The sequence below is a fragment of the Grus americana genome, chromosome 10 (genome assembly GCF_028858705.1).
Source record: "Grus americana isolate bGruAme1 chromosome 10, bGruAme1.mat, whole genome shotgun sequence".
Classification (NCBI taxonomy): domain Eukaryota; kingdom Metazoa; phylum Chordata; class Aves; order Gruiformes; family Gruidae; genus Grus; species Grus americana.
Genome location: NC_072861.1, coordinates 3,172,827 through 3,200,581, shown reverse-complemented (window position 1 = coordinate 3,200,581; position 27,755 = coordinate 3,172,827). Strand labels below are relative to the sequence as shown.

Below are 27,755 nucleotides of genomic sequence, written 5' to 3'. Positions count from 1 at the left end.
TCACTTCTAAGAAAAGAAGGTTGTTCCTGCTAGAAGGGGACCAAGTCCCACAGGACACAGGCTGCTGGGAAGCTGCACTGCATCACCTGCCCTGATTTTTGGGCTCTCACCTTATTCTCAATCAGTTGTCCCAGCATCAGTAAAATTTTGCTCCTTCCTTGAAAGTTTGCCTGAGAAGGAGTAAGACCAAGATTTTATTATTGCCAAGGAAATGCCACCAGGTCCTGCTACCCCCTCTTTCCTTCGCCCTGGCAACTAGCCTGTCCCCCACAGCGAGACCTTTCAGCTCACCGAACCAGCACCAAGTTAAAAGAAGAAAAACTCAAAATAATTACTTGTTTCCTGACACTCTGGCATTCCCCACAAGGACAAAGCTGAAAGCAGCCAGGAAACCATCGAATCCTTTACAAAATGAAAGCAAGCCAATGGGCGAGGGCACTGCTGCTGTTCACGACATGGATATATCCTGTCAGGCTGCCCAAACTTACTCCTGACTTACTCCACTGCATCCTGGAGCAGGTCGCCTTTGCCAATCTCCTCAATTAACGTGCCAGAGAAGAGCTGGGCAGAAGACAAGGTGTGTAACCCCACGTTGCGCTGGGGAAAAGAGAACAATGTTCCCCCAGCTCAGCCCAGACATCTGTGACGAGCGGGGGCATTGCAACGGTTAGTCCTCTGGCTCCTGTTTGTGGATAGAGCTGGGCGAACCAGAAACACTGGTTTAAGGTGCTCTGCTGCCTTGCCCAGATGGGGAATTGGTTCCTGTACAAGCAGGGGACACTCGGACCCTCTGTTTGGCTTGGGGAGCAAGGAAGAAACATTTATTCTGAAATACTAGAGAGCTGGAGGAGGACAAGGGGAAATCTCTCCAACACTAGTCATTTGAAGTCAGAAATCAAGGCTGAAGAGCTCGAAACCTTAGCGGTTTACAATCTGATCCAAGCACACCCACGCCAGAGTGACTGCATCTGCACAAAAGTAATTAATACCTCAAACATCAACCTTTGCTCCTGGGACAGATCTTGCCGGTTGCATTCGCTTTCGCACATGGGAAGGCTCCAGCATCATTGCAAAAGCTGAGGAAGACTTTGCCCAGGTGGGCAATCACACAAGCTGAGGTACTGCAAAAGCCATCAAGGGAAGTGAAGCCTGGGAGATTGCGTCTCCATTTCACCCTTTTGCTGGAAAATTACCCACCCACCCCAGCGTCACTTTGCTCTTCATGGAGACAGTCAGCTCAGGACTGGCTTCGGCAGAAAGAGACAAGGCGGAAACGATGAAAAAGCCATCAAAGTGGCCAAAGTAAAAAAGCTGAGCACATATGGCGAGGAGGCTAGATCCCAGCCAAACTGCCAACCCCTGCAGGTGTCCACACTGACGGTCAAGCACCAGAACAAACAACAAAATTACCGAAAACACTGGAGTACAAACAGCTGCTGCCACTACTACTGAAAACACCCACTGCTACTGCTTCCCTTGTCAGCTCTACTACAGGCAAAAAAAGGAACTGAATCAAAATTCCTGTTAAAGCAGAAAGTCCCCACTGAAAGCAGGGGGAACCACAGTCTGACCTCCACCTCTTCCAAAGGGTCAGCCAAGCATCTCCCTGTCAGGTCAGAGCGTGGCAGAGATTGGGCGCGCGGGCACGATACGGATAAACCCAGACCCAACGAGAGCAGATGGACCTCTAATGCAAGCGTGGAAGTAGCAAGGAGGAGGGGAAGGTGTCAGGGCAGCAAGGATGGAGCTTTCTCTGTGCGCAGAGGTGGCTGCCAGCATCGCTTTCGGCTCAAAGCTGGGATGCAGGAGGCACACGGCCATTAGAGCAGGAAGGCAGCGCTCACCTGGCTGCTGCAGAGCCAGTTCTGAGGATCTCTGAGCTTCTGCTCTCCTACAAGAGCTCCTGCATCAAAGTTTCCCTTCCTCCTCCTCCATCGCCAGCCCTGCAGGTGCCAGGCAGAGCCTCTCTTCCCATCCTTGCGTCTCTAAATTTGCCTGGTTGCTGAGCACGTCTATTCTAGGCAGCCAAAGGCAGGCGAGATGAGGGAAGCGAAGCGCACGCATCAGTCGCATCGTGAACATCGGTGCCAAGTTCTTCTCCGCTATAGCCAGTTCAGACGGAGAACACGTCTGATGCAGAATTCCAAGCCAAGTAACACAATTTGCGAAAGAATTCAGGGAAAAAGTTATTTCTGTACAAAACCACCAAGTAAATCTCCTATCTGAGGACACAGGGAAAAACAGAAGTAGCAGAAGGAACTACTTACTATAAAACATGGGTCAACAAAGTGATCAAATCAGAAAAGCAAGGTCAGGACAGAAAAGAAATACCATTTTGGGATACCAAGAACCCCAAGCCAGCCTAAGCTGAGAATCAACATGGTACAGCAAAGCAAACTAGTCACCCTGGTCCCAAAGCAAGTCCTGCTAGCCCTGAGCAGGTCCAGGAGAGCCTGCAAAAGCTTTTCAGCTCTGGGAAGCAGCATCTGTGATACAGCTAATCCTCAGTTAGCCCAGGAGGATTGAGGGCTGACAGCAGGGCTCGTCTCCACAGTGGGGAAGGGAGGGAGGACACTGTGCATGTGCTATTTGCTCCCCCAGTGAAGGAAAGAACAAAGGCACCAGGGATAGGAACAAGTTAATCAGTTTTCATACACATAAAATCACAGCCATCATCAGGATTGGGCTGCCAAAGCAGGTAATGAGGGCAGTAACCCTGGAGGGTGTATCAAGTCAGGAAAGCCGGTTACGTCCATCATATCTTATCTCCTACATATCGAAAAACAGTCCCTCCCCCGAGAGACTTAATCCTCTAGACAGGATTAAAGGCTATCAGTCAACGGGCTACCCTGGAGAGAACAATCCAGCGTTTGCTGGGTGATAGCCAAGATCCTATCAGCAAGCGATCGTAGTGCTTCGAGAAGAATTAGAGGGGAACACAGGCAGCCTGAAGGTAGGAAAGCATTTTCTGCTTTTAGGTTCCCTGCTAACACAGGGTGGCATTTCAGGCAAACCAGCTCTCCTTTTCATGCCTCGTTAATCTCAATGGTACAATCAGAGCAAAGCCAAGCCCAGCTCTGGTTCTGGCTTCTCTCAGCTCCCAGTTGACTCTAATTACAGGTAAATGCCTTTGATTGCCTTTGCAGTTCAGGTCTTAGGCACCTCGTACATGGCACCCAGGATCAGAAAACACTTTGGAAAGCACTGGCTGCAGCCAGACTAACCTGTGTCAGAGACAAGGCATTTCTCCCAAGCCATTTGGCAGCACCTCACTCTCTCCAGCAACTGCCTCAACCCTTGGGCTTGTCTTTTTTTTTTACTGTCACCTTGTGGTGGCCACGAACTCCTGCAGCCGTACCCTTGTTCTTGTCAGCTACCAGCCTGACCCAACATGACAGAACAAATAGGTTTCTACAAAGAAGGAGACAATGCTTCTCTGCAGCACCTTCTCAGAGAATAAATAGAGCACAAATAGTTCTTTTGTATCGGCCTAACTCGGGGCAGGATGGCTGCGCAGGTCAGCTACAGCCAAAATGCTACTCTCCTAACAGATAACGGCTTTGCTCTGGAAGAGGAGTGCCCTCTGCCGAAATAACAAGAGTCCTACAACAGGCAAAGCGTATTCTCCAGTTTCCTTCATGCAATCGGCAAGTTGCCTCGCAGATCTGGAACACAAGCCGGGACAGATCACAACCCAAACGACAGGCAAGTGAATACAGTCCATTTAATAGAGTCGAACACAGACGGACCACAACAGCAAAACAAGACGGACTGAGGCGCGTCACGCAGGCAGGCATGAAACAGGAAAGAATCTCTCCAACACACAGAGCCACCTCGTATTCCGTGCTGGACAAAGTTCTGAGGTCTTGTCTGTGGTGGCCAGGAGGAGGAGGCTGGAGAGAAGAGAGGTATCCAGAGCTGGAGGAGCTGCCCTGGGCACAGTCAGTGCTCTCAAACAGGAGCACGCTGCCCACCCGTGAGGAAAGGAGCGCCCACCCCAATGGCTTTGTGCCCCAGAGAAGCAGCCCAGCGCAGAGGAGTTTCAGGGCTGGGTCCCAGACTGAGGAATGTCACAGTTGCCTCAGCGCGACTCACCAGTCCAGCCTCTCCTGCCCAAAAAAGCTAGGGAGCCCCGCCAGCAAAGATGAGCTCCAGGGCAGCCTGAATGTCCCCTCCAGTGGCTTGTAGGGCCCGGAGACTTAGCTCATCATCGTGTATGCCCATGTCTCGCAGCTGCTGGAGCTGTGGCTGCCACTGGCTCTACAGACAGAAAACAAAAGCAGCTAAGGGTAGGTGCGAGAGTCCAAGCAGGAACAAAACAGCCTTCTCCACAGCCTGCTCTTCCACACTGCATTCTCCCACCTCTGTCTAGCTCAAGTGCAACGCCAAGCATGCAAACAGACCTTGAAATCTCAAAATCTTGCTGCGAACTCCCCAAATCCACCAGCTCACCCCTTCTGCTTCCACCCAGTACTTTTGCATCAGTCTACCGTGCCTCCTGCAAGCACCGCTTCTCCAGCGATGCCCCTTCCAGCTTAATGTCCTGCCACAGGAGGTGGCTGGAAGAACCACCTCCACCCCGAAACGCTCAATGCAAATACAGGGCTTTCCCCGTGCTCCCAAAGGAAGAGGCTGCAACACTGACCTGCAGGCTGGGCTGCCCCGAGGCCTGCAGGGCATGCTGCAAGGCCTGGCTGAAGAGATCGTTGGTGATGGGTGTTCCTGACTGGACACTGGATGACATCGGGGAGGTCCCAGAGGAGTGACCCTAGGAGGAAATAAATTGTATATGCATCAGGAGAACTTATCCCGGGAATTAAAGCCAGCACAGGGCAACGCCTGCTGTACCCCCACTATCCTGCCTCCCCAAACCACTGTGGAGGAGAGCCCAGCGATAAAAAAAACAAAACAGCAAGGGCTCCCAGATCCGAACAGGGCTTAAGCTCGGTCAGGCGTTGGTTTTATGGCTCAGGAGTATCGCTGCGGTTGTACCTGGGTGCCAGGGGTGGGCGTGTGGGAGCTGCTCTCGGGGGTGCTCGCCAGTGCCAGCGCGGTTGCCAGCTCGCTCTGGGTGATCGGCCGGGGTCCAGCAGCCCCGGCGTAGCCGAGGGAAGCCGGGCGGGAACCAGAAGTGCTGCTGGATGGTGTAGATCTTGTGCTCTGCACAGAGGAAAAAACCAAAACCACCGCCTCTGAGGTCAGTGTCTGCGTCCCAGTAAAACCCAGCTCATGTGCTCATCCCCAGGGATCCCTTTCCTACAATACTTCGAACTTAAGCGCGGAACTTCTGAAAAATAAACATGACAGAAGCAAACGTGCTTTTTTCCACAAACTCGGCTTTTACAAAGCTGTGGAAACTGGTAGTAAGCCTTTCAATATATCATCCACCAGTTTAAAAACAACACATTATTAGCCTGTAACAAAAGCATTCACTATTGGCAAGCATTTTTTTTTGCCTAAACATGTCATTTTTCTTTACAAAATACTCTGGAGAGAGGAAAAACTCCCTACATTGCAGAAGAAGGGCAGGGACCAACACTCCCATGCTACCCGGCCACGCTTATTGCGCACAACTCTGGCTCTGCATCAGTTTGACTCTGAAGGTGTTTACTCTGAGGACAAGTGCTGCTGTGAGTCGTGCTTCTGCATTCTTCTGTTGTGGCCCCACCTCAGAATTCAAGAAAGTCTTAACACAAACGGCATCCCAGCACACCACAATCCACGTGTTTTGTCTCCACAATACCCCTAGGAGCCAGAGCGGCTCTGAAGAGACAAACTTTTGGGAGTTAACCCTAAACTACAAGTCCAAAACAGCCCTTCCACCCAATCTGGCCGCTTACCTGGTGGAAGTCATCTTCATCATCAGAGAGACCTTCAAACAGAAAGCCACCTGCAACAGAAAGGAGAATCTACAGATGCAGAAAACCAGGTGCTGGCAGGAATTAAGCACCAGATGAGAATCCCATGGAGTCCTTGGCCACTCAGCCCCAGCTAAGGCACTGGTCAGGACAGAGGCCTCCGCACCACCAAGTTCACGTGCAGCAGGTCAGTGGAAGACAGGTCAGGCCCACCATTTGCACAAAACAGAGGCTGCGGCACTCTGCTCCCAACAGTCATTACACATGCTTGGCTGGGAGAGGCCCTGAGGCCAAAGCACCCCAGATGAGTCTCACATAGTGCAAAAAAAAAAATCTATCAAACTCCAGCACGTGTTTCTAGCTCAGGAACCCAAACCCCTCTTTCTTCCAGCCTGACGAAAACCTTGTCAGTACAGTCTACAAATCCTGCAGCGCATCATCTCTGCAGGTTCCCCGCTCATCTGTGCGGCTGAAGGTACCTGGCATGTCCCGGTAGGAGCCAGAGGACATGCCCCGGGAGGACGTCTCCGGAGCTGGGAGCGGGGTGCTGCCAGCCACTGAGTGCAGAACAAGGACAATGGCGTTCACGAGCGCGGGGTGGGCTGGGATTAGCCTGGAGAGAAAAGAGTGGAAGAATAAATCACGTACACAGGGAAACTAAAAAGCAGCAGCTCGATACCAGCAAAGAATTTAGGTCAGGAATGGCAGGGCTGTACTGGCAGGCAGGAGCAGAACTCTCTCACACCCAGAGAGAAGCAGTCTTGCACAACAAAGGCATTGCTCAGTCACTGCACCAGCTTGCGTGAACTTACGTGTCCAGCATGTTGGGGTCCGCAAACACTGAAAAGAGATCCTTGTCCTGTAGGACTCCTGGGAGGCACCAGGAAACACAACGAGCAAAAGACAGGATACAAGAAACAGGAGCCAGTCAAACAAAAGCCATGGGAAAAAGCAAAAGAATTAATTGTTTTGCAGGAACTGAGTCACTAGCAGACACCATAAATACTCTATTATTGTTCTCTCCAAAGCCTTTTGCATCCTTCTGGAGAGACTCTGGATGATCACAGCCACACGCTCAAAGGATGAGGCTTTCCCAGCAGATCCCACAGCTGCACCTTAAGGGCAGGATGAAGTGTGGCACCCAGCTCAATCCAGCCATCCCATATTCCACCTGTCTCACAGCAACGTTCCAAAAAGGCAAGTAACTTCCCGGGCCAGAACAAGCACATTAGATTTAATGAACATTTTTGTAACACTTTGGAGTGGGGAGAAAGCATCCCCTCCCCCCTGCTCTCCTTTGGGCTCCATCCTTTTGAAGCCAGAGTCCATCCCCAAATATTACCAACAGATCGCAAGTCTGACACCTGAGCAGGAACCAAAAAAAGACACTTTCTCCAGAGGAGGGGAACCGTCCCTTCCCCGTGTCAGGAATTAAACACAGACTATCTTTATTTGGCTTTCCTCAGATCCTCTGGATCATGTCTGGACTCACCCAAAGCAACAGGGTCACTGCTGAGGCCGGGAGTAGCTACAATGATCTGATCCAGTGACTCCTTGTTCCCCAGCATTTTGAAGACCTGCCAGAGAAATCAGAGCAGATCGACAGCGTCGCACGACGAGGCTCCGCTCCGGGACTCTCTTCACAGAGAGGGGACAGACAAAAGACACCCAGACAGCAAAGCGTGAAGCCCTACTCACTGCATCTCTGTAGGCAGGACTGCTATGCAGGGCAGTGTGAAGGACCCGGAACTCCCGTACTGCCGCCACCTTATCCACAGGCTCTGCGGGAGGGAAAATAACAGAACGAAACACGGTTCTCCCTCTGTCAGCTTTACACACCACTGCTACTTACACAATAGCAGCGGTGATTCTTCAACATCCCTAGATTCAACTAACCCAGAGAGGAAGGGTACAGGCTGTTGATTGTGATTGTCTCTGTACAGTTACCGCAGCACACAGCTTCCAAACACACAAAAAATATATAGCTGTATCCTCCTACACGTACAAAAGGAGCTGTTTTAAAGTAACACCTCTAAACTAACCCTTCTTATCACAGTTAGGCAGACTAAGAACACACACAAGCCTGCTCATCCCTCGGGTCAAGTAACCAATTGTTTTGCTCTCCAATTCTCTGGCAACACCCTAAAATCGGTCACAATCAGTTAAGGAAAGAATATTTGCTCTCCACATTCCTTAACTCTCCCATCGGCAATAAAACATAACACCCATTTGCTGCTGTTAGAGGTGGAAAGTTCCCAAAGAAAAGTATCAATCGATTCCTCCTCCAAGCCTCGCATCAGACTCCCAGAAACAAATCACAAGAGAAGTTGTTCCTCAGTCACAAGAGACCTGTGCCAAACACATCCCGAGGAGATTAAGGGGTAGTAGTGCACTCTGTCTCCTCCTCACCTGGTTTCTGATCAGGCTCAGGCCAGGACTTGCGCAGGACATGAACAGTGGAGCCAGACTGGATGCCATAAAAATCAAGCGTCTGGTCATCCCTCAGCTTACGGCCACAGTAGATCAGATCTAGGAGAGAGAAACATCTGAAGATAAATATCTACGGCATGCTCAGAAAGGGCCGGGGGGTCTTTAAGAACTGCGGACTGCCTGGGGGGTTATCGCTCTGCCCATGTAGCTGCTTCATCTGGTCAGCAGCACAGGGGCTCTAACACAGGGAAATCACAGAGCTGAGGTTCAGAGGGGAAATGGTCTGGTTCCCAGACCATTATTTTGCCACCTCCTTTAGAAGCACCGACTTCTCAGTTCTTGTAAGAAATCTCACAAGGACAGGTGTCAAAAGATTTCTTAACAAGGGCACCAACACTGCACGAGCTCTGTGATCCCAAGCAAACACAGAACAAACTACCCAAATCACAAGGCACTGAGACCACTGCAGTGCAGCAGAGTCCCCAGAGCCATCTTTGAGCCCCCACGCAACACTCTGGTTGTGCTGAGTCTCCCCACAGCCCAACGCCACTGACGGTAGGATGTTTGTCCCCTGCCCGCAGCGAGGAGAGCGGCCCCAAGTAACAGGACTTCCACACGATGCACGCAGGCAGGTACCTACCTATGAGCTCAGGGTCTGGGACGGACTCCTGCAGTTTACCGGTGATGAGCTGCTTGAGGTAGGAGATGCTGCACCCACCGAGCGGGCATTCTCCCAGCTCTGTCTCCGGTAAACGTAAGATGGATTTGGGAGCCAGCGGCTGATCCGCCAGTTTCACCGCTATGTGCCACTCCGTCAGGGACATTTCAGCCTTCTCGCTGAACAGAAGCAAGACCCACAAAGCTCTGGAAAGGGAGGAGAACAACTTCAAGTGACACTCTCCCCCAACCAGACAAACAACTCAAATTCACAGGCCTCGCCCTTGTGGGAAGCACACAGGAGGCCTGACCAACACACAGCCGTGCTTTTTAGCTTCCTACCTCAGTCTTAAGCCATATCTGAAGCTACAGGGAAGGCAGATATCCCTCTACCAGCCTCAACGCTCAGCCAAGGAAGAAGAGAAGCCAAGAGCAAGGCCCGGGCCCCCGAAATCCCCGTTTCCCGGCACGGAGACGATGGAGCAGAGGGGTGGGTGTAGCAAGGAGCCCGCGGCCGCTCAGCGAGGGGTCCCAGCAGTGCCAGCCCCCCCCGTCCGGCGACCCTAAACCGAGACGCCGGCCCGGCACCCCCCGCCTCAGCTCCGCTCTACCCGGGCCTCACCGGAAACGGAAGTGCTGCCGGGCCGCGCGGCGCACCCTGGGAAACTGAGTCCGCCAGAGGAGGCGGTGCTTAACGCTGTGGGGAAGCTGCCGATTGGCCGGCCTTATAGCGATCGGCTGAGCGAGCCAATAGGCGGCGGGTTGAGGGTTTAAAGGCGGGAGGGAGCCGCACCGCATGGCTACCGCAGCCACCCAGCCGGAGCAGCAGGGCCCAGCTCCCGCAGCTGAGCGAGATTCGACACCAGCCACCGCTTCGTCTCGTCACCCTCTCCCAAAAAAGGAGAGGGGGGGGGAAAAGGAGAAGCCGCTGCTCCTCCAGTCACTGAAACCTGCGCCAAGGCACCAGCTTTTTCCAACAAGAAGAGCTGTTTGCCTTCTAAAAAAAGCCAAGTTACCATGAAAGTACAGAGAGGCTGCAAGGGCCACATACCAGTCAAGCCAACGGTTCTTAAAATGGTCTGCGCAGCACCAGGCAGCTGTAAAAGGCATCCTCACACCATTCCTGGAGTGTTTCACCCCAAATTTTGTACTCCAAGATTTAAACAGGCAGCTACAGGCCAGGTTTGAGTCCAAAACCACATATCACACAATAATCCCTTGTAGCAAGGGGATCAAGAACCCACCCTGGGGGGGGGGGGGGAAAAAAACAGATAACCTCTTCTAGTTTTTAAGCCTAAGAAGTTTATTTGTTTTCCTACAAAGGAGTCAGTTGTGACAAACCTAAAGGTGACAAGCCTAACTTTAGTGTCATCCTACCAGTGTTACATCAGAGAAGCGAACAAGCCTCCATCTACCACCAAGCCCCAAGGGGCCAGGAGGAAGAGGAGCAGCTAGCTAGCCAGCCACAGAACTACAGCCTAAGGGGCCATTAAAACGCCCAGGTCACTACTCAGTACCTCAACAAGTTAATTAAAACATAAAATTAGTAACAGTCGAACAATTCTGGTCCAGGAGGAGGAGGACGCCCCAGCACGGCCCTCGGGTGACTGCCAGCAGTCCCTCTAGAAGCACTTGCGGTGGACGATGGAGGGGCCGGACTCGTCGTACTCCTGCTTGCTGATCCACATCTGCTGGAAGGTAGAGAGAGACGCCAGGATGGAACCACCAATCCAGACAGAATATTTACGTTCCGGAGGAGCAATAATCTTAATTTTCATGGTGCTGGGTGCCAGGGCAGTGATTTCTTTCTGCATCCTGTCAGCGATGCCGGGGTACATGGTGGTACCGCCGGAGAGCACGGTGTTGGCATACAGATCCTTCCGGATGTCCACATCACACTTCATGATGGAGTTGAAAGTTGTCTCGTGGATGCCACAGGACTCCATGCCCAGGAAGGAAGGTTGGAAGATGGCCTCTGGGCATCGGAAACGCTCGTTCCCGATGGTGATCACCTGCCCATCAGGCAGCTCGTAGCTCTTCTCCAGGGACGAGGAGGAGGCAGCAGTGGCCATCTCCTGCTCAAAGTCCAGAGCAACGTAGCAGAGCTTCTCCTTTATGTCCCTCACAATCTCTCTCTCTGCTGTGGTGGTGAAGCTGTAGCCTCGCTCCGTGAGGATCTTCATGAGGTAGTCGGTCAGGTCGCGGCCAGCCAAATCTAGACGTAGGATAGCATGGGGCAGCGCGTAGCCTTCATAGATGGGCACAGTGTGGGTGACGCCGTCCCCCGAGTCCATGACAATGCCAGTGGTGCGGCCAGAGGCATAGAGGGACAGCACAGCCTGGATGGCTACGTACATCGCTGGGGTGTTGAAGGTCTCAAACATGATCTGGGTCATCTTCTCCCGGTTGGCCTTGGGGTTCAGGGGCGCCTCGGTGAGCAGGACAGGGTGCTCCTCTGGGGCAACACGCAGCTCATTGTAGAAGGTGTGGTGCCAGATCTTCTCCATGTCATCCCAGTTGGTGACGATGCCGTGCTCAATGGGGTACTTCAGGGTGAGGATGCCCCTCTTGCTCTGGGCCTCATCCCCCACATAGCTGTCCTTCTGCCCCATGCCCACCATGACGCCCTGATGCCGGGGACGTCCCACAATGGAGGGAAACACAGCACGAGGGGCATCGTCTCCTGCAAAGCCTGCCTTGCACATGCCAGAGCCATTGTCCACCACAAGGGCAGCAATCTCCTCATCTGCCATGCTGACCGGGCCTGAGGTGAGTAGGGACATGGAGGTGTCACAGAGTCCCTCCTCAGAGGGAACAGAGCAGGAACATCAAAGAGCCCTGATATTTGCCCCCATGCACTAGAAACCTAAAAGGATTTAACATGCTAGGGAGCCCCAACAACAGTGCTGAGGGATCTAAGGTGAGAGGAAATATTGAGGAGCCCTGAAGGTGCATCCTACAGAGCCCTCAGGGCCTAAGCAGAGGGGAGACACTAGGGAAGCACAGTATCTATTTATTCCCCCCAAAACACGCACATATACGCAGCCCTGAGAAGACAAGCACAGGCCCTCCCTGCTCCCTCCCGAGGGAATCCCCCAACACAAAGCCCCACGCACACCTGAGGGAACAAAGAAGATCCCCGACGTAAACCCCTTCCCCTGGGGGGGGGGGGGGGCCCAGCAGACACCCCCTAACCCCTTTTAAGACCCAAGGGAAAGGGAACGAGGAGCCCGGGGAGGAGCCATCACCTCAGCCCTCACCTGCGCGCGCTCCTTCACCCCACCGCGGCGTCTCCTCAGCGACTGGCCGGCCCAGCCCCGCGCGCGCCCTTTTATCCCCTCCGGAACCGGAAGCCTTCCCTCGCCTCGCTATTTAATTGGCTCCCGGCCGCTTGCAGCCCTATGTTTGTTTTTTTTTCCTCCTTCCCTTCCTCTCTCTTAAGGCGTTTCCGGGTGTGAGAGCACTCGCGCTCGCCCTTCCGTTGCCGGGCCCGTACCCGGAAGTAGGGTGGGTGCTTCCGTTAAGTGGGCACCGCCTTCGCCGCCCCGTTTCCGCCTCGGTCGAGGAGGGGCGGTGCGGGGTGGGAGGGAGGGAAGGAGGGGGGGGGGAACAGGGGAGGAAAAAAAAAAAAGAAGGAAAGAGGTTGCGCTGAGGTGGCCGCGTACGGGCCGGCGGCGACCCGCTCCCGGGGCCTGTGGGAGGTAACGGCCCCGGTTCTCCCGGGGAAGGGGGCGCTGAGGAGGGGAGGGGGGCGCTGAGGGGGAAAGGGGGACTCCGAGGAGGAAAGGGGGGCTCCCGGGGGTAAAAAAGGCGGAGGGGGTGGGGTGGTGGTTACCGGTTCCCGGGCCGGGCCAGGCCCGTACCGGCCGCCGGTCCCGAAAGCGGGAGGGGTTGTGCTCGAAGCCCGGCGGGTGTACAGGCGGCTTCCCCCCCCCCCCCCCGCGGTAGGTCCCCGTTGGGAGGTGCGTTAGGGCTGGGTTTGGGGACGCGGGAGGTCTCCGGTAGAACCGGGGGGGGGAGTTGTTTACCGGCCCGGGGGACCTCTCCCCTCTGGCCTGGGCTGCTCTGCCTCCCGCTTTAACTCTTTTCAGGTGGTTTCCACTCAGAAAACGGGCTTCCCGAGTGCTCTTGGCTCGGAGACGGGGCGTTTTCCCTAATTACACCATAAATAGAGCTAGTTAAAAATTCAAATTAAGGGGCTTTTTAATTAAAAGGGCTCTCCCAGGGCATTGAAAGCCGCACAAAGGCTGAGGAGTGAGGAGCTGGAGGTTAAACTGACTCCTTTCGCCACCTCGCTTGGCAGAGACACAAAAAAACAAGCGACTATCCATGCTGAGGGGGTAAAATGGATGTTAAAACCTGGAATGAATCGATGTTATTAGTCTAGTTGCAGTCGTTTTCTCGAACTCTGTCCTGATATCGCCACTTAATTATTCGCTGCGAGCAGCACATCTCCTCCTTGGCTTAAAACTCGCCGTAAAGTTGGCCGCCTCTCCGCAATATCGTCGATACTTGCTGTATCAAAAAATTCATCTTTTTGGAGGCCGGATTCTGATGAAAACCCCCAGCAGCCGCCCGTAAATCCTGCCGTAACCTGTCACGCGCTATTGTACCTGAACTCCGGGAAATACTCGGGCGCCGCATACCAGGGTGTTGCTGCTCCCGAGGCGTGTTTGCTCGGCGCGTTAATCGAGTATCAGGTCATTTATTATCGTTAACGTACCCGAGGCGTGTATTAACCGCGCGCCCTGCTGAATTATCTCCCGGGGTGACACCTCTCCGTGCCTCAGGTGTAACAATATACAAGGAGGTGTGGGGCTGTAGGTTCTCTAGCCTGGTTTACGGTTGTTGTTACAACACCCGCACCAGTTCATTGTTGCTTTACTGGAGGAGTTTGTGTGTGTGGAGCTAGGCCAGATGGTGTATTGTGCCTTCGGAATGAGCCTAAGACTCTTTTCAGCTGCCAGGTAATGCATTATTGCTCCTGACATTCAAACCACTAATCCACTTTATATTGTTTCATTTGCAAGCTAAAGCTATGCCGCTGCCTGCTAGATAAAAATGCAAATGCACCGGCTGGGTTTTTCATTTTGCTGATGGGTTGTTATTTAGCGCAGGGAAGAGTTTGGAGAGGAAAAACGAGATGGGCACCAGAGCTCACCGGCACTTTGTACGAGAGACGGGGTCTGACCATCTTAGAGGAAGACTTGGAGTTGCGCTAGGGCTACTGGAAGTTGTCTTTCCCTTTTAAAAAGTGGTGTCTGGTAGGTTATTTGTTGTTTCAGAACAGAACTGTGGCTGGTTTGAAAAGGTGTGTTAGCAAAGTAGTCTCTTTTTTCAAGCGTGCGGCTTGAATAGCACAGGGCTGGTTGTAAACAGGACGGTGGGAGGTGGCCAGGAGACTCTGCAGCTTGTTTGTAGTTGGCCTTTCCTTTGTTTCTCCAAGCTGACTGTATTTTGATATCAATGAACCTTGAAGGGCAGCAAGTGGGATCCGTTTAAGCATCTTTTTAGGTAAAAAAAAAAACCAAACCAAACCCCGAGGAGGACAATCTTTGTCAGCAGGTCCGGTTTGTGGCACAAAGTTCAAAATATACATGCTGATTTTAATGGCTGGGGATTAAAGACGTAGTCGTCTTTCTAGGATTTGCTCTAGATCAGAGCTGTGTTTTCCACTGCTGTCTTGCTCAAGAGGAGGCTAGTGCTGGCTCAGCATGGGCTTGCTGCAGGTCAAAATGGAGAGCTAGGGAAGCTTTCGGGTCCTTTGGCTGGGAAAATCGAAGAGAGGCAAGGTCCGGGGCTTGAGATGCTCGGGGAACCAGAGGCAGGAGTTGCTCGGTGCTCAGCAGTTTGTTTCAGGCTACAACAATCTTTGCTTTGCTCTTGTCTCGCTCTCCTTGGGAAAATAATGGCTAAATATCATTGTTTTTTTAAAGGAAGATGTTTAAAGTGTAAAGAATTTGCTAATGTAACGAAAGCATGAAAGAATCGAGAGCTAATTGGTGTGCAATAAACTCCTGCCTGTTTTTTTTAATAGAAATATGGTCAAGCTTATCGTCGTCACTATCTCCTTTTAAGGTAGTGTTTTCAGAAGCACCAAACCCTAGATGTTAAAGCTAATGTTTCAAAAGTAATTATTTGGGAAGTGGGGAAAGCTTCTGACCAAAAAACGAGCTGCTGGGACAGTGGACAAAGGCATTTCAGATGCTGTCTTTGGGGTATACGAAACTGAGGTTATAGCAAATGTGTTCAGCTTGAAAATACAATTAAACAGTCTGAAAATTGAATGCAAGTTTGAGCCTGAGGCTGTTAAACATGAAGCTGATTGTTTCACGGTCTCCTGCACAGGAAAGAGTATTGGCTTTGCACTCTATTTATCCTCTTCCTGGGGAAAAAGATGAAAGCATTTTATATTCATACAGACAAATATTTGTCTATCTTTCAGATTCTGCCAATCTCCCAAGGTCGGGGCTTGAACCCTGCCAGATAAAGTCAAAACCGCCCCCCTTCTTTTTCCCAGCCATGCAAACTGCGGGATGAAGCTGGAAGCTGTGGTCGAGCAGCTGCAGAAGCAGCAGCAGAAGCAACAAACGCCTCTGCAGATGGATTCCAGGGAGAGACAGCAGAGGCAGATGAGAGAAGCCCAGCTGCTCTACACTCAGCAGCTGGCCGTGCAGCAGGCTGTCCTAGCAGCCACATCTGGCAGGGCTTCGGGCGGCTCCGCTGTTGGTCCCTTGGCCAGAGGCCCACCTGCGGCCGGAGCTACACGGGCTTTCGATCAGAGCAGCATGAATTCAGAGCCAGAAGAGGAGGAGGAAGAGGAGGAGGAAGAAGAGGAGGAGGAGGAAGAGGAAGAAGGGGGTTTGGAAGGTGGCGATCTTGAGGATGGCGCTGATGTGACTGGAAAAGAAACATGCTCTGCTCTGAAATATTTTCATGCTCCCAAAGTTGCCCATCACAACCAAAGAGTGGCCTCTACCTCTAATCCTCTTCCAGCTCCAGGGCACCAGCGGGGACAGCAGGGCAAAGAAGAACAGGGTAAAGACACTACTAAACAACCGTATTCCGGTTCCCCGTCTGGACGCCAGAACTGGCGGTTGGACGAGCAGCTCAAGCAGGTCAGTGTTAACGTTACTTCCTCCTGAGTAAGAATGCCCGTGTTCAGTCGGATCGGGCATTTCTTTAGCCCAATGTCCTGTTACAGCAAGCACCGGCTGTTCGCAAGTGCTTTGGAAAGAGTGCAAGAGCCGGGCATGTGCAGAGCGATGCTTCCCTGCTGTCCTCTTCCAGGTTTATTCTTTCATAGAGAGATTTCACGAGAACTTGATTTGCTTTACAGATTTCCAGCTAATGAGATAGAACCCCCCCTCAATCTGTAAGAACCTTTGTGGGGAGGTAGAGGTTGGATCTTTGGCTCGTTTCTCTTCTCTCTCACCGCTGCTGCGCCATTCAGAATGGAACAGGCTGGTGTTATATTTATTTTTGGTGCAGACACTTGCCTGCTAATGCCTCGCTCAAGTTATTTCACGTCCGACTTCTATAACTCCTTTGTGTAAGTCCTCTGGGAGATGCAGCGGCTTTGCCTGGATTTCTGGTGTGGGCAGACAGGGAAGAGCGCGTGTCCTGCCACCGATCCCGTCAGAGAGCAGAGCCGCTCTATATTTCTATATATGTGTGGGAAGGAAGGAGCCGACTTGCTCCTCCTTGGTTTTGCTTGGTAGGAAGTTAATTCTATGTTTGAATGAAGAATTACTACTCCTTGTAGATAAATCAAGAATTCTTGTCTTTGTTGTGAGTATTTCAGTTAATATAGCGCTTGTGGGTTGTATTGTTACAGAGCTAACCTGAACATTTCAGAGACGCTTACAGCATTTACGTGTACTGAAGTTGAGCCAAAGGACTGCACGGTTTAAAGAAAGAAAAAAAAGTTGGACTTAATTGTCCTTTTCTGCAGATGTTAGCCTGCATGTGACAGGAGTTAGGTTTTCCTTCAGAGAGAGTTCTTTGAGCTAAGAAACCTTGTATGGACTAAACCAGATCTGTTTTTTTCCTTCCCACCTGCAAACCCTCTGAAGTAAGAAAAGCTGGAGCTGCTTCGGGGTGGCCAGTGAACCGTTGGTGTTGGAAAGTTTGTGGGTGTTGAGGGCAGGCTCTCCCTTTAGCCGTCGGTTGCACGCACAAGATGATTCAGTTTATGCTGCCCCAGTTTGAGGAAGAACCGCTCTAAAGCTCAGCAAGCTTTATTTCTTTTCCCATTCCATTTAATCTGGCCTGTAGGCTCCTGCCCAGTTGCTCCTGTAAAACTCTACCAGTTTGACGCTTCTACACCAATGCACGTGGCAGGAACTCCTCTAAGTTGCCAGGCGAATTGGCATTTGTGACTATCGGGGCTATAAAGCGTGCTGGTGAAGTAACAGGTGAGTGGTTGCTGCTGTGTTTTTTCTGTGCTTGCTTCTCAAGAGGGCTTGGGGTGAAAAAGGAGTTGCACAAGCTGTTGTAGGGAAATGAGGTGGGTATGTCGGTCAGGGGACGGTCGCTGGAGAAATTGCTTCAGAATTTACTGGAGTGGCTGGTGAAAACTTCCTCTTTCAGGTCTCTGGGTGGAGAATAGTAGGCAGGACTCTGGTTTTAGGGGAATCTAAAAAAAACCCAATAAACTTAGCATTAGTCTTTAGCTGTGCTAACAAGTATGTCATTGTGCTTCTTTCCAGTACTTGCTTATCTTGCAAGAGTCCTATGAATCTTACTGAATTAATAGGCTTGATTCCTAGGTTGTTTGTCCTGTTCTGGGAAGACAAATGACCATAAGCATGCCAGATCTGGTCTTAGCTGATGTGGAATAACAAAAAACCCCCAAAACATTTTACAATTGGCATGCTGTGCACTAATATTGATTCAGTTACTTTGGCCCGTTCCAGCAGTAATCAAGTATTTTGGTAGCAGGTTTCAGCTTAGTCTGATTTCAGGCCAACTTATTCTGAAAGCACAAAGCTTCATCATGAAGCAAAAAACGAAAAGAAAAACTCTCTTGTCGCTGTGTTAATCTTTTCCAGTGCTGGGGAGGCAGACAGTACAAAGAAAGGAATTAGAGAAATTCATGGACATCGAGTTAAGGAATGGATTATAAAGGAATATCGGGGATGTGCTGTGCTACAAGAGTTCTGGATGGTGGGAAAGCGTGGCAGAAAGCGGGCAGGTTCATGTCTTGCCCCGAAATACTGTCTCCTGGTACTGTCAGTGAAGATGGAGTACTGGGCTAGATGCTCTGTCCCAGCAAGGCATGGCTTAGATTCGTAATCATGCTGGTGAAAGATGTTATTAAGGTGCTGTGGCGTGCTCAAAAGGCCAAACTGAAGTGCCCGGTATTAACGATGTTGGTGCAGTATATTCACCTTGAGTAGGGTAAATATTGCAGATCAACTTGTTTGCATTCACCAGCGGAGTCTGCATACCAGGGAGTAAAAATTTAACTGCAGTATAGCAGCTCGGAGCTGGTGAGCGGAGAGCTGCGTGGAGGTAGGAATAAATTGGGGGGGTGCAGGCAAGAACTGTTAGCTGGCATGACAGCAAAGGGGGAGAAACGCGGGTGCGACTGTGGACTGAGAGCATAATTCTGTATGCTAAATGGTAGCCCCAACGTGAGCCTTGCTTGATGTTTTTCGTTTCAAAGGCATAATTTAAAGATCCTGGGCTTTTTTCTTTTGTCTTTGTCTAAAATGGTTCTTTTAGGTAGAAAAAAAACCCCCAGGATCAAATGCAGAAGTGCCTGTGTTCTCCAGTTTGTTTTCGAAATGATTCCTGAACTCGTCTTTTTTTAGCTTCTGTTGAGATGGAGGCTAATAACCAGTCAGTACGCACTGCTTGCTTGCAGCTAGTATTTGTGGTATGCATAATGGCTGTTGCTTGTGGAAGGCGGGGGGAAAGTCACTTCTATTTCTACACTCAAATGTGGATTGTTCTTCTGAAAGTGATGCCCTTGGAGAAAAAAGTACCTTGAAAGCGTAAAGCTAAGATTGCCTGGAAAATGTGTGGTGTGAGGACGGCAGAAAGATGGAAACTACCAGCGAGACGAAGCCCCGTTCTGTTCGGTCCTGGATGACCAAGTAAATAATTGTAGAACAAGCCGGCACACAAAAGAGCTGGCTCAGCTTATGACACAGGGGCGGTGGGAATCCTGTCAGCACAAAGCAACAAGGGAGTGGAGTTGCTTGTCGGGGAGTTGCAGTCCCGAAAGAAGAGCCCGGGGCGGGGGGGTGGTGTGTGTGCGCGCTCAACTCGCTCCTCCGACTTGCTCAAATCCCCTGCAAATCCATCACTGTTCCCGCAGCCATCCTGGAAAAGGGTGTTGTGGGTTGCCTGTCTTTGAAAGAAAAATGAGCTTTTAATTCCGTGGGTGGAAAAAAAAAAAAAAAACGTTGCTTTTTAGCAGATGGTTGGGTGCGGGTTCCTGGTTCCCGTGGGTTCTCGCATTGCTTGGCGATGTCTCTGGTTACCAGGGAGAGCCGGGTAGGAAAGGCAGGTCCGCAGCCGCCGTCTCGCTCGTGCCGCTTGCTCCTCTTCCACGCGAGGTTAGCGCGCAGCACTAGCGTGAGCGATTTTTCTCAAGCTGTTGCTACAGCACGCGCATTACTACGTGCATTCCTTCGCGGAATGTAAAACTAAAGCCAAGGTTTTCGGGCATCAGCTGATGCTTAATGCCTTCTTAAATGCAGCAAGGTAAGTCTCCGTAAAGCAGCTGCCTGACTTTCGAGAGGGTGGTTTGTGGTCTGGTTTTTTGGGATGTCTCGTGTTAGATTCTCAGAAATCACCCAGTCACTCCTGAAAATCCTGACCTAAACTTTTACAAAGGTCACGGTGTTTCTGAAGATAAGTCAGCTTAAAATAATTACTTTGCTTTTGCTCTAGGGTCTAGGAATGAGTGGCTGAGATTCCATAACCTTAAGTATGTGCCTCAAGTGTTGTGCGTATCGAGGTATTGCTCAGGAGATACTCATTAATCCAGAGGGGGTGAAGGTCCCAGGAATAAAAAAGTTGCATTTCACATGGTGCATTTTTTTTGCCTCTGCCTTATTTCAGACCTCCAGGGCCCAATTCAAGGGTTGGATTTCTAATTCCTTATGCAGGTCACTGGTTATTTTTCTTTTTGTGACGTAATGGGAGGAGAATTCTTCATTAACAGCTGATGTCAGATATTTGGGTTCTCTTTTACTGAAAGCTGTTTTCCGTGAGAACAGATTTTAATTCTTAAATTACCAATTGCTGCTTCTCTTGAAATTCATGGTTTAGGTTTGTTTTGGTGAAGTCCTCATCCCTGTGCCGCTCTGCCGTAGCACCGAACTTGGTGTTCCTACTGATAATGTAACTTGAAGTGCAGCATCAAGGGCCAGAGCAGGATCTTGGTAAAAAAAAGTCACCTTTTTGTTTTAATAACCAAGCAACCGTTTGCGATAATGACTTATACGCAGCAGCCTACAAACAACTTGTCTCAGGCACCAGAGAATTCCCCCAGATCTTCATCTCAAGGGGCGATGCCATAGATTTCATCAAGGTTACGCTATATAGCAGCGACTGCGCTATATCTGGAGGCAGAGCGAGGAGCTCGTTTATATCCTGGGGAAGATACAGCTCGTTTTAGGATTTGTTCGGGCGCTAAATTTATCTTTAGGAATAGTTGCAGCTTGTCTCCTTTGGTGCCAATGTATAGAAATTCTAGCTAACACTGGAGACGGTAGGTGGAAAGAGCTTGAATGTGTTGTGTTCTTACACTGCTGTTTTTCTCACTTCAGGGTAAATCTGAGTGAGAATTTCTCTTCCCACAGCCATATAGCGCTGAAGAAATCTTCTTGTCACTTAATGTTTTAGTGAATTCCTCTGAGTATTTGTGAATAGGAGTCATTCACAGAGTCTCCAACTTTTCCTTAAGGATAAGGAAGCAAGATTCCTGTTTTGCAAAGAATTGCGTTCGTGCTGCAGCCACTAGGTCATGGGAGCACAAAAAAGAAAATTAAAAAAAAGGGAATTAATCTGTTAACTTCGGTCCATTCTTTTTTCTTTCCTTCCCCATCCTCCCTGCCATTCCCAAAATCACTCAAATGTTTTCAAAACCCATCTTTGAAGCTCGTAGATATTGAATTGAGCTCTGTTATTAGTAAGACCGGGAAGGGTTTATTCCAATTTCAGCAGAGCTTTACCAGGCAGCTTGTGCACGCAGTAATTATAACTTGGTTCTCCATGCTTGAGAACTTGCAGCTCAGGGCAGTAGTCCTGATCTTATCAGCGTTTTGTAGTACAACAGTTTTCTTTATAATAGCATCTGTTTCACTTCCTAAGGCTTAACTCTACCCACAAAAGGAATTTCTGTGGATTCTCTGATAATCCTGAAATTGCTGCCCCTGTACCTTTTCATTGACTCAGTGCTTTCAGTTAACCCATGGGCTAGGGGAGGGGCTTTCCTTTTCACCATAACATTTAGCCTTGTCCCTGAGAGGATATTTCAGATTTCTGGCTTAAAACCTCGGTCAAAACTGCAGGTCTGCAGTAAGGAGGTGCAGAATGATTTTGAGTTTCATGCCAGCAGGTTTTTTTCCTCTTTTCTTTTACGTACTAAAGCTTTAGTGGGTTCTCTCCAGTCCAGAGTTTGCTGTTTGAATACAGTTTTGTAGTCCGGTAAAACCTCATCGGGCTTTAGCTTAGCCCCTCTAACAGCTGTAGGAAGCTGGGGTGTGGGAAAAGGGAATGACCTGGAAAAAGAGCGTTTCCAATTTCTCATCAATGTCCCTGTTTGCACATTAATTCCAGGCAAAACTGGAGGAGGAGAGGATGAGCCTTAATGATGTTTGCCTTAATACTTTTTTTTTATTGAGCACAGAGTTTTGATTATTTCTCCAGGAGGGGCAGACATGAGATGGTAATGTTTGAGGTAGGTGTCCCGCAGGGAGGGGTTGAGGCTGTCTGTTTGTAAGGTTTTTCTCCTCAAAAGAATGGGCTGGACGGAGCAGGGAAGTGTTTGTCATCTCCTTTTTCTGTCTGCTTGGCAACTCAGGGTTAACTCTGGCTTTTGAATGTGGGATTGGAAACCAAAATTGCTCTGGACATCTGAGCTTCCCTCTAATAAGATATTCCAGGTGGTTAGGGAGTAATCCCAAAATAGCTCCAGATATAATTGCTTCTGAAGCCAGGCCTGCAGCCTCTCGAGGAGGGGATGGTCCGGGGGGGCTCCAGTGGCCTCGGAGGTGTCTGCAGCGCGAGGAAGGCTCCCCAGCTCTGCCGGCAGCCCGTGAAGGTGGCCAGCCCTTCCAACACCTCCGCCTTCCCACCCAGGCTTTGCATCAGGGGCTCAAGCACAGCCAGTGCCGCTTTACCACCTTTTTCTGCAAGAAACTGGATAAATTCTTGCCTGTGGTAAGGCTGTTTGTCAAACATCAGCAAATTCCCTTGATACAGATGGGTGGAGGGAGAGGCAGGACTCCCTCCAGAGAATGACCTGCTTCTCTGAACAGTGTTTTTTCCTTCCTGCTACTAATGCCTGACTTATACAAAGGTCTTTTAATGACTTGTGAGGATATATTGATTTCTTAGGTTCCTGCTGTTCATACGGAGGAGGGCTTCTCAGCATAGGGTAACTTTGTTTTCCTAGGAGGAATGGAAAGGAAGCTTGATACCAAAGCTCCCGCTGAGCTCTCTTGCTGTGCAAAACGTAGTTTATTCTGCATATGGAGCACCTCTTGCTTCGTGGGGCTCTGTACCGATTTAACCTGTTCCGGTTGTGCTCGGGTCGCTGCTCTGACCGCTGCCGATATTTCGTAGCTTTGGCACGGACCCAAAGGTTTTGGTGAGCGGGAATAGTCCCTCAAGATCAAAGCTGAGGCCTGGGAAAGTGCCTGTCGGTGCTTGTACTCTGTTCTCTGAATAAATAAGGCTTTATTCCCCGGCTGCTGAGCTGACATTTCATGCTAACCCGAGACTTTGCCAACTCCGCTACCCAAAACAAACCTGTGCTCTGTCCTCCGGGCTCCGCAGCCCAGTGTGTCGTTTCGGTGCGCCCTTGCTGATTTACACTGAGGTGGATGAGAAGCAATCTCTTTATCTCTTCCGACAGCTTAATGTGGCGGAGCAGTAACTGGTTTTAAACTTTTCCAGCTATGGCAGGAGGAAATGCTAATGCTGTCCTCTGTCTCTCACCTCGGATCGCTCCGTGTCATGCCAGGTGATACCCGGCTCTGCCAGTTTTCTGGACATGTGGCAAAATGCGGATGGCTTCAGCTGGCTTTAAGCTCCTTTTCAGTAGTGAGGTGTGGGGAACTGTTACTTCTGTGCTCTCGAGCATCTCGGGAAGTAAGGTGCATACATTCTGGGGTTTTTTTCCTCTGTGTCGAACTTCAGCCTTATTTATTTTACCCTATTACCCTTTTTCTTCAGAGAAAACAAGTAAAATAACTTTGAAATAATATTTAATCCCACGGAAAGTTTTGTTCCAGGAAATTTTATCAAGTTCAGACCCATATGCAGCAGTAAAGCATTGTATCTCCTTTAAGCCCTCTTCTCTTTCCCGTCCTCAAATGTAGTGGAATAAACTCTCAGCATGACCAAAGTTCCCTGTGAAAGCAAGTGTTTTGCTTCTTGGAGCACCCAAGTTAATGCCACAAACGGTTTTGCGCTCTGGATTTATAACCAAGTACAAACTTGGGAAGAAAAGTAGCTTAGCCCTCTGCAGATTGTTTTACCTTGGAGTGTGTAAAGTTGAGGATGGGAAATAGCTGCTGCCTTCTAAAGAACTGTCTTGTCTCTTATTCACCTAGGTTTGTTGATCTGAGTTAACATTCAGTGAGGTTTTAGGAGCAGCTGGATGTTACTGTAATTAGCAAAAAAAAAAAAAAAACCAACAACCCTGTGTTTTTAATCTCTGCTAGCAAGGACACCCAGTTGAATCCTCCTGTGAACAAAACTGGTCTTCAGATCTCTTCCTAGAGAGGGCTGGGAATTGATCTGCTGTAATAAACAGCTGACATAACAGAAGTGGCAATAATCCCCCATTAAATATCTTTCAGTTGATGGGACTCACTGGATAATTGACTTTCCAGCAGGAATTACTGGCTCAAACTAAATCAGCAGGCATTAGGGCAGCTCACTGCAGTGTTTTTTAGAGGGGGAAATGTAGCTTTGCCTGGCCTTGACAAGAGCTATTCATCTTTCTAATTTAATGTATGTGTCACAACCAGATGACTCCAAGATTTCAGATATTGGACCACCTCTCTAATTCGCATGCTTTTTTTTTTGTGCTGAACCCTCTTGCTATCCTCAGTCCTTTTCTATCTGTGTTAGGATGCTGTGTGTTTATCAGGACAGGGTGGTCCAAGCTACCTTGCTGGGTGGATTTGGCTGCTCTCTTTCCTTGAGTGGCTCTGGAGCACTTGCTACGTTGGAGTTTTATGAAGTTTATGGTGTAAAGATGCTTGAACAGTTTTTTTTCCAGAATCATTCTTCTGGTCTCGGTCCTGCTGTGCAGCCCGAAGCCGCCTCTGCCGGTTGCCAACCTTGGGGATCGTTTCAGGATGACGATGTACCAAGTAGAATTGGCCTAACTAGAGTAATCCTTTTAATGCCTAAGAAGAATGAACCTTAATCCAGCAAAGCTGAGCTTTCCATTTCTGTGGGGAAAAACCACAGCCAGGAGCTTCCAGGAGTAAGGGTTCTGGGTTGGCAAGAAGCTTTCCAGTGGGATTATTACCCTTTTTCTTTGGAACACTCTGGTTTGGTAGGCAAGCAGAGGGGGCACAGGAAGGAAGGATGCCTGGGTAACACCTGCACCTTTCACCAGGGGCTTTAGGATGTGAGTTTGGTTTAAAATGGATGTGGAGAGCAAAACCAGCACCTCTCTAGGTGTTGGACCTCATTACAGCAAAGCACCTGCTACAGGGGATTTAGTGTACTTCTGTTTAGCAGATGAAGACAGGTAAGGTGGAGGTGTTGAGGACTTCCCCTAGAATGGTTTTCCCTGGCATCAAGACAACTTTTTTATACACATTTCTGCAGGGGGGGAAAAAATCTTAGAGCTGAAAAACTTCCCCTACCTTCAGTAGTTGTCTGGAAGGTGAAATGCCGCTTCCTGTTTTGGGCTGAGTGTCAGAGGTTCCAGGAAAGTGCGCTGTAACAAATACCAAATGTCCCCCGTCTTTCTAGTTGTCTTAGTCTAAGCCAGCAGCTGCTTTTGCATGTGTTTGCGCCCCCAAAAAATGCACATTTACAAGCTTTTGGGAATTGTCCACAAAGCCTTTCCCTGGCGATCCTTTCACCCCTTCATTTTTCTCTCTTCCCTAGAACGGCAACGTGACCTGGAGTGATGAAGGCGATGGATGCCGAGGAAGAGAAATTTCCCGAGACTTTGCCAAGGTCAGTCTGATCACGGGGATTTGGGGGAATTCTTCCCCTGTCCTGTAGCCCTCTGCCTCCAAACCTGCTATTTTTGTTGTTTATTTAGAGCCCAAAGCTGGGCTGGTTTGTTGCCTTTTGTTGCTGGAATATAATTTGAACTAAGACTTCATAACCAAACTTCTGAAGTTTAAATCTTAGTCAATACTTTCTCCAGCTGGGAGAAGAGTATTTAATTTCTGGAACCTGATTGCTTGATTTCTTGAACCTGTGGTCATGGAGCTGAATGTGGCAGCTGTGTGTCACATCAGCCAGAGGAATTCATTTTAAATGAAGCTGGCCCTTTCTGAAAGGGTGCAGCTAATTGCTCTGCAAACACACTGGTGCGTTTTTCCTACCAGAGCTCACTGTGTGAGAAAGCACAGAGCTTCACAGGAAATGAGCCCAAAAAAGCCCCTCTTCTTTTGGGCTAGATGAATACCAAGTAGCTAACAGCACCTACAGAGAGGCTGAAATACATTTTTCCCTGCTGAATCTTTGCTTTTTCCCTTGAGCTGCTCCACATGAGTAGGTACAACCAGCAAAAAAATTCCCTGGAGTGATGCAGGATTCTTCCTCAGTGGAAACGAGACAAGGAATTGAATTCTACTTCGTGTACGGTGTCATCTTCTGTCTTGTTCTATATCCTCTTGTTTCTCAGAGACTGACTTCAGCCCTTTCAGCCTGTCACTTTGTGGCCTCACAGGATTCTTGATAGGTGAAAATTGGATTTTTCTGTTTGAGAGGTAGTTGCAAGAGGTGATGCTCTTGTGCCTGCCCCCCCCCTTTTGAAAAATCAGTGGACAGTGCTAGCATACAGTGCCTCTCCCTTGGAATAAGCTGCCTGTGGACTTTTGTTTTAAATGCTTGGGGGTTTTAAGCCTTTTGGTAGAATTTCTGCAGCAAATTGATTGCAGGCTGGTTTCTCATATTTTTCAAGGCTTTTTGACTTACTTTAAAGGAGCCTTTCCTGCCAGGCACTAGTAGTTACAGGAAAGCTCTATCCTTTCATCTCCTCCTTCAAGGGACTTGGAGTTTGTCACTTAAGTGACAAACCCTGAAGGAGGGAATGATGAGGCCAGGAGAAGCTGCGGAGAAGTTTACCTCCCTGGTACCTCAAAGGTACTGACGAGTAATCCTCCCTGAACCAGTCGCCTTCCTTTTAGTTGTCTCATCTTTCTTTTCAGCTTGTCCTAACAGTTTCTCTCCCCTTTCTCTCTGGAGCAGTGCTGTTAACTATGCTGAATCCTGTTCCCTTCAGGGATCGCTGGATGAGTGAGAAGCTGTAAAGAGGGTCCTCAAACTATCGCTGCAGCCTTGTCCGCTTGTCTCTTTGCCCATGACTGCCTTTCCTCTAGTACAAAACACCAGAAAAACCCACTGGAAGAAGCTAGCATTACTACTTTCTCTGTCTCCTTGTGGATTGTGCCTTCATTATTATTTTGTTTCCCCCAGCTCTATGAACTGGATAGCGACCCTGAACGGAAAGAGTTCCTGGATGACCTCTTCATCTTTATGCAGAAGAGGGGTGAGTGAGCACTTGTTTGAACTTGATAGGGTAAAAAGGGGTAGGGGGTGCTGCTGCAGGTTGAATTCTTCCCTCCTGAGTTTGAAAGAACAAATCCAGCCCTTGAACTTGCAGATCTGGTGGAAGAGCAGTGGTAAGATATTTGCCTCTGGAGATAAGGAGCTCAGTAGGAGAGAACTCTTCTGCCCTGTAACTTAATTTCACAGACACTTTCTCTACCCTCACTGCTACCTAATACTCTGGTTGTCTTTGCGCTGAAGAGCCTGGGAATTGTTGAAAAAGGACTGAGTACCACTGGGGGTTCTCTGCTCTCCCCTTCAGGTGGCATGATCACACATCTTCTGTTTGATTTCAGTGGCACGTGGAAGCTGAGTGTGAATGCCTTCACAGTCTGCACAGAGTAGCAGCGCGCAATCTGGGGACCGGGAAAATAGACACCGAGCCACATTTTCCTGTAGATTCACGCTGTGTCAGCTCTCCGTTTAGTAATTTTGTGTAACTGAGTGCAGGAGCGCACAGTTTCTCACATTCCTCCCTGTGCTGTCACCAACTTGCATCTCTCCTTGCTACGGGAGCGGTGCTGCACGTGTGAAGTAGCTCAGCTGGGATGTCACAAAAGTCTCTTTCTCTCCCCTAGTTATCAAAGTTTGGTTCCCTCATTGCGAGCTATTCATAATAATGTACCTATATGCAGTATTGTATAAAACCCCGAATATTTGTGGCAAATCCTTTGCGGTGCTCTCTTTCTTTACCCCTCCAAGCGTGTCAGGCCAGACAGACTCTTCCAGCAAAGACGCTTCTGAGAAAAAGCGTTAAATTGTGCTGTAGACCTTTTCATTGTTTCCAAAAAATCTGCTGAAGGTAGGTGTGAAGAG

General features: G+C 49.6%; 4 protein-coding genes across 17 annotated transcripts in view; 1 reads left to right on the top strand and 3 right to left on the bottom strand.

The window, feature by feature from the left end:
• The window catches only part of SEMA7A (semaphorin 7A (John Milton Hagen blood group)), a 32,150-nt gene extending 31,982 nt beyond the window's left edge, over positions 1-168 (bottom strand). Inside the window, exon 1 of the mRNA XM_054836584.1 lies at positions 111-168. The gene's annotated coding sequence lies outside the window, so the exon portion shown is untranslated. The remainder of the gene's footprint in view (positions 1-110) is intronic.
• Positions 132-12,279, bottom strand: UBL7 (ubiquitin like 7). Of its 4 annotated transcripts, none has more exons than XM_054836604.1 (12): positions 9,288-9,580; positions 8,929-9,152; positions 8,268-8,387; positions 7,557-7,639; positions 7,351-7,435; positions 6,671-6,728; positions 6,338-6,471; positions 5,841-5,890; positions 4,993-5,160; positions 4,646-4,768; positions 4,096-4,260; positions 132-170 (listed from the first exon to the last, which is right to left on the bottom strand). In XM_054836604.1, the coding sequence occupies exons 2-11, from the start codon at positions 9,110-9,112 to the stop codon at positions 4,123-4,125; spliced, it is 1,143 nt and encodes a 380-aa protein (XP_054692579.1). In that variant the 5' UTR covers positions 9,113-9,152; positions 9,288-9,580; the 3' UTR covers positions 132-170; positions 4,096-4,122. The 4 variants fall into 4 exon arrangements, with proteins under 4 accessions (XP_054692579.1, XP_054692577.1, XP_054692578.1 ...); XM_054836602.1 differs by lacking the exon at positions 132-170 and adding an exon at positions 3,711-3,893 and having other exon boundaries at positions 9,288-9,579; XM_054836603.1 differs by lacking the exons at positions 132-170; positions 9,288-9,580 and adding an exon at positions 12,206-12,279 and having other exon boundaries at positions 3,711-4,260.
• LOC129210631 (actin, cytoplasmic type 5) lies at positions 10,228-12,341 on the bottom strand. 2 transcript variants are annotated; one of them, XM_054836606.1, is made up of 2 exons: positions 12,206-12,341; positions 10,228-11,709 (listed from the first exon to the last, which is right to left on the bottom strand). In XM_054836606.1, exon 2 carries the CDS (start codon positions 11,696-11,698, stop codon positions 10,568-10,570), a length of 1,131 nt encoding a protein of 376 aa, XP_054692581.1. In that variant the 5' UTR covers positions 11,699-11,709; positions 12,206-12,341; the 3' UTR covers positions 10,228-10,567. The 2 variants fall into 2 exon arrangements, with proteins under 2 accessions (XP_054692581.1, XP_054692582.1); XM_054836607.1 differs by having other exon boundaries at positions 12,194-12,245.
• A 52-nt stretch (positions 12,342-12,393) lies between these two features.
• Positions 12,394-27,755, top strand: part of ARID3B (AT-rich interaction domain 3B) — a 34,036-nt gene continuing 18,674 nt past the window's right edge. For 4 of the 10 annotated variants that reach the window (XR_008578593.1, XR_008578591.1, XR_008578592.1 and 1 more), the window contains exons 1-4: positions 12,973-13,912; positions 15,391-16,063; positions 25,263-25,334; positions 26,808-26,880. Coding sequence is in view for 6 of the 10 variants with exons in the window: in XM_054836586.1 (XP_054692561.1) it covers positions 15,482-16,063; positions 25,263-25,334; positions 26,808-26,880 (727 nt within the window). In the remaining 4 variants the exon portion in view is untranslated. Of the gene's footprint in view, positions 12,453-12,556; positions 12,647-12,970; positions 13,913-13,975; positions 14,210-15,390; positions 16,064-25,262; positions 25,335-26,807; positions 26,881-27,755 lie in introns of those variants that run through there. The other 6 variants (XM_054836590.1, XM_054836591.1, XM_054836589.1 and 3 more) reach the window with 5 other exon arrangements.

Bases quoted from the DNA above. Each gene is read 5' to 3' on its own strand.
- LOC129210631 (XM_054836606.1), bottom strand. From the start codon at position 11,698: ATGGCAGATGAGGAGATTGCTGCCCTTGTGGTGGACAATGGCTCTGGC.
- UBL7 (XM_054836603.1), bottom strand. From the start codon at position 9,112: ATGTCCCTGACGGAGTGGCACATAGCGGTGAAACTGGCGGATCAGCCG. The intron at 7,436-7,556 runs GTGAGTAGGGCT...TTTCTCTGGCAG, and splicing joins GTCCTGCCTACAGAGATGCA to GTCTTCAAAATGCTGGGGAA. The intron at 4,261-4,645 runs GTCAGTGTTGCA...TTCTGTCTGTAG, and splicing joins CGGGGCAGCCCAGCCTGCAG to AGCCAGTGGCAGCCACAGCT.